The sequence below is a fragment of the Mobula hypostoma genome, chromosome 3 (assembly GCF_963921235.1).
Source record: "Mobula hypostoma chromosome 3, sMobHyp1.1, whole genome shotgun sequence".
NCBI lineage: Eukaryota > Metazoa > Chordata > Chondrichthyes > Myliobatiformes > Myliobatidae > Mobula > Mobula hypostoma.
This window is the reverse complement of record NC_086099.1, coordinates 9,910,863-9,923,796: the sequence shown is the minus strand read 5'-3', so window position 1 is coordinate 9,923,796 and position 12,934 is coordinate 9,910,863. Positions and strand designations below refer to the sequence as shown.

Sequence of the window (12,934 nt, the reverse complement as noted above, 5' to 3'; positions counted from 1 at the left end):
CTTCTGAGGGCCCTCTTGTCTGTCGGGGTTGGGATGTCAGAGTTAGCCCGCACTGTAGCTTGCATCGCTGCCAGCTGCCCCTGTGTCACCACAATTCCCAGGTAAGTGACCTTCGTGTGGCCGAACTCATTTTTTTCAAGGTTCACTATCAAGCTGGCTTCAGACAGCCGTATTACATCGCCAATACACACCTCTGTGTTCGTCAGCCCTTTCGTCACTGAATTACTCATTCTATAGGGGTGTTGCTCGCTAGGCTGGCCTAGTGTAACAAACGCCACCCAACGTCCCAGTTCTTTGCATCGCCTCGGGACCATCAAACACACGTGTGCGAGTCGTTTAATTAATTCTCCTAAAGAGTCGCTTTGTTCGGGGATTAAGGGAGAGACCTTATCAGCAGAGCTGTCCAAAACAATAGCCTTCTCCCATCTGGTCGATACCATACTCATCTTTTCAAAATGGTTTTTTTCTCTTATCGGGGGACCCTAGCTTCATTGATTTCCGCGCTAACACCGACTAGGTTTGTTAGCATATCAAAAGCCTGTGACCATCTCAGTTCGCGTCGGCCATAATCAATAACATCCTTCCTCCTGTGCAGCCGGTAAACCTCTTTCATGATTCCACTAACTGTTTCCTCCAGCACCGCAAAATGTCCACCGGGGGGTACCTTGTGGGCCAGGTTAAAAATCTCATCCCCATAACTCTTTTGCACCACCCCCCATTCCTCATCTGCGGGTACGGTACTTGGTCTCCCTTTCTTCCTTAGCACTTCCTCTTCCACACAATAGCCTACTAGTTCCCTTGTTAAGTCTGTGTCAGAGAGAGCTGTCTCCGCCAAAACCATCAGCCCCTCATCTCGCTCCTGCGCCTGCACAAATTCCTTCCTGGCTAATGCTAAGTCTGTCGCACCTCCCTCACTACCTCTTGTTTCACCACACTCCTTCTTTTCACTTTCTACCCCCTTCTCATACAAGGCTGGCAGAAATGTCTCAGCTAAATTTACTACCGCAGTCCCGTGATGAACCTGTGAGTCCATGGGCGGGGCCTCAATGCTGGCAGGCTGACCTGTCAATCTCACTGCTGGGAACACGATTCCTCCGGCGAGGTCATTACCGAGCAAGACTTCCACACCCTTCATCGGTAATTTGGGCCTCACCCCGATCGTGACTAGTCCAGAGACCAGGTTGCTTTGTAAGTGTATCTGGTGCAAAGGGACTGCCTCTGTCCCTTCCCCAATACCTTTGACCTTGACCTCCCCAGTCTGGGTCTCTGAGCTAAACTCTAATACACTCTTCAGTATCAGTGACTGACACGCTCCTATCAGTGACTGACACGCTCCCGTGTCTCTCCAGATCCGCACTAGAACTGGTTTTAACCCCTCCTTCACTGACACCAATCCGGCCGAGGTAAACCTCTCGCGCCCTTCCTGAACTTTGGCAGACCTGTCCTTCCCTAGCGGTTCGTTTACCAGCTCGATACAGCCAGTCAAAATCGCCGTTTTTCCTTTTCCCGTCTCCTTCTTTGGGGCAAAGCACCTGGACGCAAAGTGTCCGACTTCCCGCAATTATAACAGATGACCCCAGGAGACTTCCTACCAGACTGCTCCCGGTCTACCTTATCCTTCTCACTAGTCCCTGGCTTACTTTCTGACTTTTCTGGCGGACTCTCCCCGCTGTCCTGACTACCCTTCTGGTAGCCTTTACTTGGGGCAAACTTCATTTTAAGCGTCAACGCATACTCATCCACTAACTTAGCAGTTGCGGCTAACGTGGCTGCCTCTTTCTCATCTAGGTAGGGTCTCATACCCTCAGGGACACAACCTTTAAACTGCTCAATCAGGATCAGCTGTAGCAGTCTGTCATAATCCCCCTCTACCCCCTTCGAGGCGCACCAACGCTCACAATATGTCTGCATCTCACGGGCAAACTCTAAGTACATGCGGTCCCACTGCTTCCTCGCATTCCGGAACCTCTGCCGGTATGCCTCCGGGACCAACTCATAAATCCTGAGGATGGCCTCTTTCACCACCTCATACCTCTGGGCATCTTCCGCGGACAAAGCTGAGTAAGCTTGTTGGGCTTTCCCTTTCAGTACACTCTGAAGCAAAACAGCCCACTTATCCCTCGGCCAGTCCTGACTTGTAGCAACTTTTTCGAAATGGGCAAAGTACTGATCCACGTCGGTATCGTCAAATGGGGGAACCAGCCTAACCTCCTGGGTCGCCCGGAACCCTCCACCTTGGTTCGGCACGGGCCCCTGCTCTGCCCTTATCCTTAACTTCTCCAACTTGAATTCCCTTTCCCTCTGTTTCTCCACTCGCTCCAATTGTTTCTCTCTCTCGCTCTCCTGCCTTTCTAACTGTTTCTCTTTCTCCCGCCTTTCTAACTCTCTCTCTTGCCTTTCTAACTCTCTCTCCTGCCTTTCTAACTCTCTCTCCTTCTCTTCTCGCTCCAACTGTCTGTCCCTCTCTTTCTCTTCTCGCTCCAACTGTCTGTCCCTCTCTTTCTTTTCTCGCTCCAACTGCCGTACCCGGAACTCGTGCTCGAGTCTCAGTTTTTCAAGCTGCACCTGTACCGTGTCTCCAGCAGGTTTTTCAATAGACACCACCTCCAGCTCGCCTTGGGGAAGCACACCTTTAGATACATAGTGCTCTACGATAGCTCTGTGTATCTCCTCTCTCCTCATTGTCAACTTCCCCTTAGCAAGATTCAACCGTTTGGCCACAGCTACCAATTCCGATTTCCTGGCATCCTCTAATGCCTCCAAGGTCGGCGCCTTTATAAATTCCTCAGCCTCCATTTCTGCTGTTTGTCTTTTCTTTCTTTCGGGAATTTTAACCCAATCAATTTACTCCGTCCCAAATTTAGCATTCAAAATCGCGGATGAGAACCCCACTTATGTTACGTACCCTGTAACTGGGTTGCCAAACCAGCAGAAATGGATCACTCAGTTGGAGTCTGGATTACTAGAACTAAGAAAGTTTTATTAAAGAAACAAGCAACACAGTACCCTAATCAAAAGGATAATAAATGCAACAGTTCAGCAATGATAAACACACATGTACACAGAATTAAGATGACAGGATCAATCAAGCTCTATTGTTGTCTAGGGGTATATGACCAATTTCAAAGTGACACAAAGTTCAGTTCAATTTAGTTCAGTTCAGTTCGCAGGCAGTGGGGGGAAGGAGAGCAAAACGAATGAATATTCAAACGGCTTCTACACACAGACCTTTGCAGTCAGCTTTTTTGGGGATTGGCTGTACTGGATTGGGTATTGTGTAATGAACCGGAGGTGATTGGAGAGATTGAGGTGAAGGAACCCTTAGGAGGCAGTGATCATAACATGATTGAGTTCACTGTGAAATTTGAAAAAGAGAAGCCGAAATCTGATGTGTCGGTATTTCAGTGGAGTAAAGGAAATTACAGTGGCATGAGAGAGGAACTGGCCAAAGTTGACTGGAAAGGGACACTGGCAGGAAAGACAGCAGAGCAGCAGTGGCTGGAATTTATGTGAGAAATGAAGAATGTGCAAGACAGGTATATTCCAAAAAAGAAGAAATTTTCGAGTGGAAAAAGGATGCAACCATGGTTGACAAGAGAAGTCAAAGCCAAAGTTAAAGCAAAGGAGAGGGCATACAAGGAATCAAAAATTAGTGGGAAGACAGAGGATTGGGAAGTTTTTAAAACCTTACAAAAGGAAACCAAGAAGGTCATTAAGAGAGAAAAGATTAACTATGAAAGGAAGCTAGCAAATAATATCAAAGAGGATACTAAAAGCTTTTTCAAGTATATACAGAGTAAAGACAGGTGAGAGTAGATATAGGACTGATAGAAAATGATGCTGGAGAAATTGTAATGGGAAATAAGGAGATGGCAGAGGAACTGAACGAGTATTTTGCATCAGTCTTCACTGAGGAAGACATCAGCAGTATACCGGACACTCAAGGGTGGCAGGGAAGAGAAGTGTGCACAGTCACAATTACAACGGAGAAAGTACTCAGGAAGCTGAATAGGCTAAAGGTAGATAAATCTCCTGGACCAGATGGAATGCACCCTCGTGTTCTGAAGGAAGTAGCTGTGGAGATTGCGGAGGCATTAGCAATGATCTTTCAAAAGTCGATAGATTCTGGCATGGTTCCGGAAGACTGGAAGATTACAAATGTCACTCCGCTATGTAAGAAGGGGGCAAGGAAGCAAAAAGGAAATTATAGACCTGTTAGCTTGACATCGGTGGTTGGGAAGTTGTTGGAGTCGATTGTCAAGGATGAGGTTACAGAGTACCTGGAGGCATATGACAAGATAGGGAGAACTCAGCATGGATTCCTTAAAGGAAAATCCTGCCTGACAAACCTATTACAATTTTTTGAGGAAATTACAAGTAGGCTAGACAAGGGTCTTTCGTGCGAGCCCTTTGTGATGTCATCTGAGGTCACCGACCGTGACCCCTCCGTTTCCAGATACAATCGTTTCTCTGCGGTGAACCCGGCACCCAGGCAAGGGAGGACACACACCAGGTTCCCGCCGATCGTGCCTTTTCACCCTGTGCGTCTATGGCTTGTCCCGCGACCAGCCGTCCAAAAAACTTCCCACCGACTTGTGAGAGATGCACCGCTTCCAGGGTCTCGTTACCTCGGGTGTCATGTGTGTCCTGCCTTAGCGAACCTGTCCCTTTTTATCCCCCTGCTGGGGTATCGCCTGCCCATCACTTCAAACAGTTCAGGGTTCAAAGGGGGAGCCGATCTTGACAGCTCTCCTTCCGTTACTCTCTCCCGTCCCTTCACTAACATCTCCAAATGCTGCTCCATTGTTTTCCTTATCTCTCTTTCTCCTGAAGACAGGTGGCAGACTAACTGCTGATCCCACTGGTGCCAGCCCAGGCCAGCTAACATCTTAATTTATGTGTATTCTTGTCACAAGGCCTTTAAGTATTAGATAGGTTTCAATGAGATCCCCTCTCATTCTTCTAAATTCCAGCGAGTCAATCCCAGAACCATCATACGCTCTGTGACGCTTTAGAGCGGCCAGCTGAAACCTTGGAGTTTGATCCCCGCCATGGTCTGTAAGAAGTTTGTACATTCTCCTCATGCCTATGTGGGTTTCCTTTGGGTGCTCTGGTTTCCTCCCACGTTCCAAAGGTGTACACCTTGGGTGACACAAGAGGGTGTAATTTTATGTTGATTGGAAGAAATTATAGAGGGGTTGTGAGAGGTCAGTTTTTTTTTAGAGTGAGTGGTTGGTGCGTAGAATGCCCTTCCAGGTGTGTTGGTAAAGATATTAGTGGCATTTAAGAGACTCTGAGATAGGCACATGGATGAAAGGAAAATGGAGAGTTACGTGGGAGGGAAATATTAGATTGATCTTGGAGAAAGTTAAAAGGTCAGCACAACTTTGTGCACTGAAGAGCTAGTACTTGCTGTAACATACCATGACTCACATCTTCCAAGTAACAAATAACCTTTCTGTTCTTTGGAACAAAACCACACCTTGCCGTCATCGATGTTGAGTATTTGTACATTCTGCACATTTATTAACGTTCTTCTGTAATTTCTTGGAATTATCCTCTGTACTGACCTCACTCCCCCACCAAAGGTCTCTGTTCCATGCCCCATGCCCTCCTGTCCTTGCAGACCTACCACCAAAGCTTCTCTTCCTTCAGTTAGTCCTGACGAAGGGTCTCGGCCTGAAATGTTGGCTGTACCTCTTCCTGGAGATGCTGCCTGGCCTGCTGCGTTCACCAGCAACTTTGTGTCACCAAAGCTTTTGATGCCTTGTCCTCATCTTGCCTTGCTCACTGCCTGCTCTTGTTTGTCTTTACTTCACTCCCTCGGGATTCTCTCTCCATTACCTTCCTTCACACATTTTCAGCTGATCGGATGAAAGGCTGTCTTCACTTATTAAAGGGCTTGAGTACGCTATCACTTATTAGACAAATAACTGTAGCTACTGCCACGCCTGTCTTCACGTCAGCATGGCCACATTACCAGGAGCTGCTCTCATAATGGAAGAAAATATTAACCCTTTGAAATGCATTCCAAAGATAACTTAACCTCATTCTAAAGGTCAGGGTGTTGGGGCCGGGGGTGAGGAATGGGCTGGTTTAGCTCACTGTTATGCGACGTTTACTCAGCTCTGCACTGAACTGAGGTTGTGACTGTGGACAGACTCTCTTTCATAAAATTCTGTTCTGAATGCTATTTGCTACTCTTATTGTTTGCATGATTTGTTTTTTTTCTCTGCACTGTGGGTGTTTGAAGGTGGTCTTTTTTTAATGGCTTTTGTGTTTCTTTGTTTTGTGGCTGCCTGTAAGGAGAGGAATCTCAAAGTTGTATAATGTATACATACTTTGATAATAAATGTACTTTAAACTTTGAACATTTATGGGAGAAAGGAAAGGAATTAAGTGACATGAAGAATCAAGGAGGTACAGGATGCTGAAGACACACACTCAAAGATTAAGGAACAGATTCTTCCCTACTGCCATCAGATTTCTGAATTGACAATGAGCTACTTCACCATTTTGCTCTTTTTGCACTACATTGTTGTATACTATTTGTTACAGTAACTCATAGTAATTTTTATGTATTACACTGTACTGCTGCAAAACAACAAATTTCATGACCTATGTCAGTGATAGGACCTCCCCACCCCAATCGGGATCACATGAAGCAGGTTATGGGTGGTTGTATGAGCAGCTTGCGCTTATCACAGATCCTGGTTATTTCACTGCTGATGCTAGGCAGGCAATCTCTGAAGATTGTTGGTAATGGCTGGGGTCACCTGTCTTGTAAAGACACCGTCCAGCAGAAAAATTTGTCAAGGACAGTCATGGTCATAGAAAGACCATGATCGCCCACTTCTTACGACACAGCACATACTGAATGAATGAATGATGTCATTGATAATAAACCTGATTCTGGTTTCAGATTTATGAAGGAAGATTTTTCTAGTTCAGTTGAATTATCGTATTTCCAATTTTAATGTCTGTCTTTTTAAAAATATTTTTAAAAAATCATGATTGCCACATTGTCCATTTACTCCTTCATGTTTCCCTCTTGGTTGCCTCGCAGAAGGGTTTTGAAGCATTTTAATTTTGCCATTTCTTAACAGCTTTTCTGGGAGAAAAGACTCCAAGGATTGAGTGCATGTGACATTGCTGAACAAATCATTAAGTCGGTAGAACTTCCCAAAGGATTGCAAGGTAAGATCCACTTCTGATGTGATTTTATCTTCTATGATTTTATGTGTTTATAATTTTATGTATATGAAAGTGAGCACTGATGAGGCCTCACTTGGAGTAGTGGGCAGTTTTGGGCCCCTTATCTAAGAAAGGGTATGCTGGCATTAGTAAGGGTTTAAAGGAGGTTCACGAAAATGATTCCAGCATTGAAAGGCTTGTCACATGAGGAGCGTTTTATGGCTCTGGGCCTCTACTCACTGGAATTCAAAAGAATGAGAGGGGAGCTTATTGAATGTTGAAAGGCCTTGATAGAGTGGATGTGGAGAGGATGTTTCCTTTAGTGGAAGAGTCTAGGACCAGCCTCAGAATAGAGGGGCCTCCTGTCAGAATGGAGATGAGGAATTTCTTGAGCCAGAGAGTGGCGAATCTATGGAATTCATTGCCAGGGCAGCTGTGGAGGCCAAGTCATTGGGTATATTTAAAGCAGAGGTTGATAGATTCTTGATTGGTCAGGGTATGAAGGAATATGGGGAGGAGGCAGGAGATTGAGGCTGAAAGGGAAATGGATCAGCAATGATAAAATGGCAGAGCAGACTCGACGGGCCAAATGGCCTAATTCTTCTCCTGTGTCTTATGGTCTTATGATAATTAACAGGATGATGTGATAAAAGCATTTTGTCCCAGATTTGCCAATTTTGTGCAGCTTCTGATTGGTAACACAGTTTTTAATGTTTCTTTCACAAAATTGTACCTACTCATTATTATACGTCCTGGATGTATTCCAGATAAGTCTGTTCTTCAAGCTGTGATGTGTCAAAATGCCAACAAGTGCTGATGAATCTTGATTTGAGACACAAGTTGAGTATAAAAAAAAATCCTATAAAAACTTCGAAGAGGATTCTTCAGCACTGGATTTGTAGAATTGAACTGTGCATGAAGTTTTCTATTTTCTGCTCAGTTGGTCATGAAATTACTTTTATGTCATTTTTGTCCCTGCTTTTTCTGACTGTAGTTAACTTGGACATTTTTTATTGATGAGGGAAGGTTGGATGATTTTATTTTTAGTAGGTAACAAAACTTGGCAATGTTAGAGCCGTTAGCATTGATAATCTAATTAGTTCACAAGGTGTTTACATCAGACCATAGAGTCCTGTCCATTCAGCAGACCTTGATCACCCTTAGAGTCATTAAGGTATACAGCTTGGAAACCGGCTACTTGGCCCAACTTACTCAACTTGATGGCATGAACATCGATTTCTCCAGCTGCGAGGTTTATTTTTCTCCCGTGGATATGCACGCAGTCAGGGGGAGAACGTACAAACTCCTTATAGACGCGGAAGGATTGTCGATGCTGTAATAGTGTTGCCCTGTTATGCTACTGTTTTAGTTTTCCCTATGCTTTCTTCCATGGTCCATTGTCCTCTCATATTAGATTCTTTCCTCTTCAGCCCTGTAGCTCTTCCACCTATTACCTCCCAGCTCCCCCACCCATCCACCGACTCCCTTTCCTGGTGTCACCCAGTACTCATTATTTATGACAGTGCAAGTAGAAAGATACTGTTGTTCCTTGGTGTGCACATAACAGATGATGTAACACCTCCACACTAGTCAAGAAGGCACTGCAGCGTCTACACTTTCTGAGGAGATTGGGTGGCGGGGTAGAGATACGTATCTACCAAAGCAGATGTAAGGCGCTCCTTCTCTCCACTAGCCTGCAGGTCACCCTTGGGCAAGGTGAGCTCCCCCGATCAGGGTCATGTGATGCCATGGGAGCAGGTGGTGGATGGTCCGATGAGCAGCTGGTGCACATCACAAGTCCAGGTTAAGCAACCACTGATGCCAGGCAGACAATCTCTGAAGATTATTGATAAAGGCTGGGGTCACCCATCTTGTAAAGACACTGCCCAGAAAAAAAGCAATAGCAAACCGCTTGTGTGGGAAAATTTGTCCAGAGCAGCCATGGTTAAGATCACGATCGCCAATGTCTTGTGGCACAGCAAGGCTCCCTACCCCCATTCTAACAACTTTCTACGGGAGCACCATCAAGAGTGCCCTGTCTGGCTGCATCATTGTTTGGTACGGAAGCTGCAAGACATCAGACCACAGGACCCCACAGAGGATAGTCAGAACTGCCGAGAGGATCATTGGGGTCTTTCTCACCCCTATTTGTGACATTTACTGGGAGCATTGTAGACAAAAGGCCTGAAGCATTGTTGAGGGTCCCTACCACCCATCCCACAATCTCTCTGACCCACTACTGTCAGGAAGGAGGTACAGGAGTGTCAGGACTAGAACTGCCAGACTGGATAACAGCTTTTTAATTTATTTTGTTGACATACGGCGTGGAATAGGCCCTTCTGGCCTTTCCAGTCACCAACCAGAAACCCCCTGATTCTAATCCTAGCCTCATCGCAGGATAACTTACCAATTAACCTACTTTCCTGTATGTCTTTGGACTGTGGAAGGAAATGAGAGTACCCGGAGGAAGCCCACACTGTCTCGGGGAGAACGTACAAACTTCTTACAGAGAGCGGCAGGAATTGAACCCGAGCTGCTCGTACTGTAAAGCATTCTGCTAACCACCATGCTACCATGCCGCTACCATGCCACCCCCACTTCCTCAGGCTGTGAGACTCGCAAATACTCTGCCACCACCAAGGTCTTATAACTGGGACAGCAAGCTGTTTACTGTTTACCTGTGTTATGCACTACAAGCACTTTGAATTACATTTTAACTTATTTGTGGTAATATTTTGTTTTATGTACTGTGTGTGATATATGTATTATGGGTGCACCGTGGTCTGGAGAAACATTGTTCCGTTTAGTTCTATATACAGTCAGATGACAATTATTAGGTGTCATATATGCACTTTATGTCAACTTGTACATCTACAGAGTACTTCTTTACCTGTTAATATTATTGTGATAATATTATTCTATGTGCTGTACGTGATATATATTCTGTGTTTTGCCCCTTGGTTCCAGAGAAAGCTGTTTTATTTAGCTGTGTACAGTTGAGTGATAAGTTTAAGCTAAAGTTTGAACTTGAATCTATCACCTGCCAGCTTCTACACATCCACCTTCCCGGACCTTCTTATTCTGGCTCCTGTCCCCTTCCTTTCCAATCCTGATGAAGAGTCTCAACCTGAAGTGTCAACTGTTTATTCCTCTCTATGGCTGATTCTGCTCAGTTCTTCCAGTATTTTGTGTGTATAGGTCAGCTACATGTTCATCCACATTGTTAATGTACACTCAGTGGCCACTTAATAGGTGCATCTGCTCGTTAATGCAAGTATCTAATCAGCCAATCATGTTGGAGCAACTCAATGTATAAAAACATGCAGACATGTTTAGTTGTTCAGAGCAAACATCAGAACTGGGACAAAAAGAAATCTTAAGTGATTTTAACTGTGGAATGATTGTTGACACCAGATGGAGTGGTTTGAGCACAAACTGCTGATCTCCTGAGATTTTTACACACAACGGTCTCTAGAGTTTACAGAGAATGGCGTAAAAAGCAAACTACATTGGTTCTGTGGGTGAAAATACTTTGTTAATGATAGAAGTCAGAGGAGAATGGCCAGACTGGTTCAAGCTGACAGGAAGGCAACAGTAACTCAAGTAACCATGCATTTCAATGGTGGTGTGCAGAAGAGCATTTCTGAATGCTGCTACTACTACTATGTCGACTCAGGCCTGGGGGGCCGGCGTCAGGCACGATGACGGACTCTCCACTTCTCCCTCTCCCTCATCAGTGTGTTCAGTTCATCTACATTAGCCGCGCCGCTGTCTTCTAGGAGCGTGCTGATCATAGTCTTGGGAGGGCACCCAGGGTTCATCCTCCCAAGCTTGGGCTCCCATATGATGACTAGGCTGGCAGGTAGCTCAGGGTGGCGTAGACAGTGCCCCGCTAGTTGCAGTCTCCTCACCTCAATTTTAGTGGAGAGAATCAGTAGGTTGTTATAGAGCTCAATGTTTGTCATGTGCTGTTGCCAACTCACATCAAGAGCCATCCGGAGCATTCGTGTACAGCAACCATCTAGAGACTTTCGCATCGTCTTGGTGAGTGTCCACGTCTCACATCCATACGTGAGAATGGACTCTATGACTGCTATGAAAATCCTCTTTTTAAGCTCTCCGATCAGGTTCGACTTCCAGATTTCCTTCATGTCGTTCATTGCCCTCCACGCCAGCGCCTTCCGAACTCATCATTCTTGACCACGTACTTGTAGTCAAAGACTTTCTTAATGGTATCATTCTCTACAGTCTTGAGAGTACCTCCGTCGCAGTTAAACGCCATGTACTTTTTAGCGTTTAGGTGAAGTCCAACTTTATTGTATTCTCTTTCCACTTTTATCAGTAGCTGCTGTGCTTGCTCCATCTGCTCAGAGAGCAGGACTATGTCATCTGCAAAATCGAGATCTGTGAGTGTAACTGGTCTGAAAACCAAGCTTGTCATGATCTTTGGTAGCTTGTCGCAGAGCGTAATCGAGGACGATTATAAAGATGTAGGGTGCCAGAGCGTCTCCTTGCAACACACCAGCTAGGAGCTCGAACACTGCTGTTTCTCCGTCTGGTGATACAACTTTCACCATGGTTTTGGTACAGCTGGACTCTGTTGCTCGCAGTAGACGGTCTGGCACTCCGTAAGCTTTCAGGATCTTCAGCATTTTACCTCGGTGAATGGAGTCAAAAGCTTTGCGAAAATCGATGTAAGTAAGCACAGCTGATAGGTTGTTCTTCTTGACTTCCTCGATGATTCTACGGAGAGCAAGTATTTGCATGGCTGTTGTGCGCTTCTGCCGAAAAGCATTCTGAAAGAATCTTAGCTTAGGGTGCAAATCCTGTTCAAGATCATCTGATTGTATAGCTTTGCTAAGTTGTGGGTCAAGCTGATACCGCGGTAGTTATCTGTCTTTGTGAGGGATCCAGACTTGGGGACTGGGATAATGTTTGAGAGTGACCCCTGTTTTGGTTTGTCGCCTTTCATCAGTGCCGTATTACATATGTCCAGCAAGATGTCGTCCAGGTCACAGTTCTTCAGGATGTCTGGTGGTATCCCATCTGGTCCAGCACTCCTGCCCTGTTTGAGTGCGTATTTGGCCTTCTTCAGTTCCTCAGTTATTATGATTTCTGAATGCACAACATATCAAAAGTTGAAGTGTATGGGCTACAGCAGCCGAAGGCCACACTGAGTTGCACTCCTGTATCCGATAAAGAAGCCACTGTGTGTATATGACAAACAGGAAAGGACCCAACACAGAGCTCTGCACCACACGACTGGTCACAGGTTGCCTATTTGGAGAAGCAAAATAGTTCACTACTTGCAGTGTGGTCATTGCATCTGCAGGGGGCAGCATGAGCTTGCTTCCCAGATCAAACTAGTTCAGGAGAAAATCAGGAAGATGGATTTTGGATTTCATTACAAGGATTTTCACTTCGATTAAAATATATGATTTTAAAAGAAAATGGCAGATAGAATTATGTTATTTCCATGAACAAAATGAATACCTAGTGTATTCATTAGTATTGGTGGCATAGCTGGTAATGTAATGCTAATAGTCATAGTCATGCTTTATTGATCCCGGGTGAAATTGGTTTTCATTACAGTTGCACCATAAATAATTAAATAGTAATAAAACCATAAATAGTTAAATAGTAATATGTAAATTATGCCAGGAAATGCAACCTATTGGCTCAGGGTGTCTGACCCTCCAAGGGAGGAGTTGTAAAGTTCATGGCCACAGGCACGAATGAC

At 45.2% G+C, this 12,934-nt stretch overlaps 1 protein-coding gene across 1 annotated transcript in view; it reads left to right on the top strand.

The window, feature by feature from the left end:
• LOC134343849 (methyl-CpG-binding domain protein 3-like) overlaps positions 1-12,934 on the top strand; it is a 138,899-nt gene that overhangs the window by 82,370 nt on the left and 43,595 nt on the right. Inside the window, exon 4 of the mRNA XM_063042628.1 lies at positions 7,107-7,197. Within this exon, the coding sequence (XP_062898698.1) occupies positions 7,107-7,197 (91 nt within the window). The remainder of the gene's footprint in view (positions 1-7,106; positions 7,198-12,934) is intronic.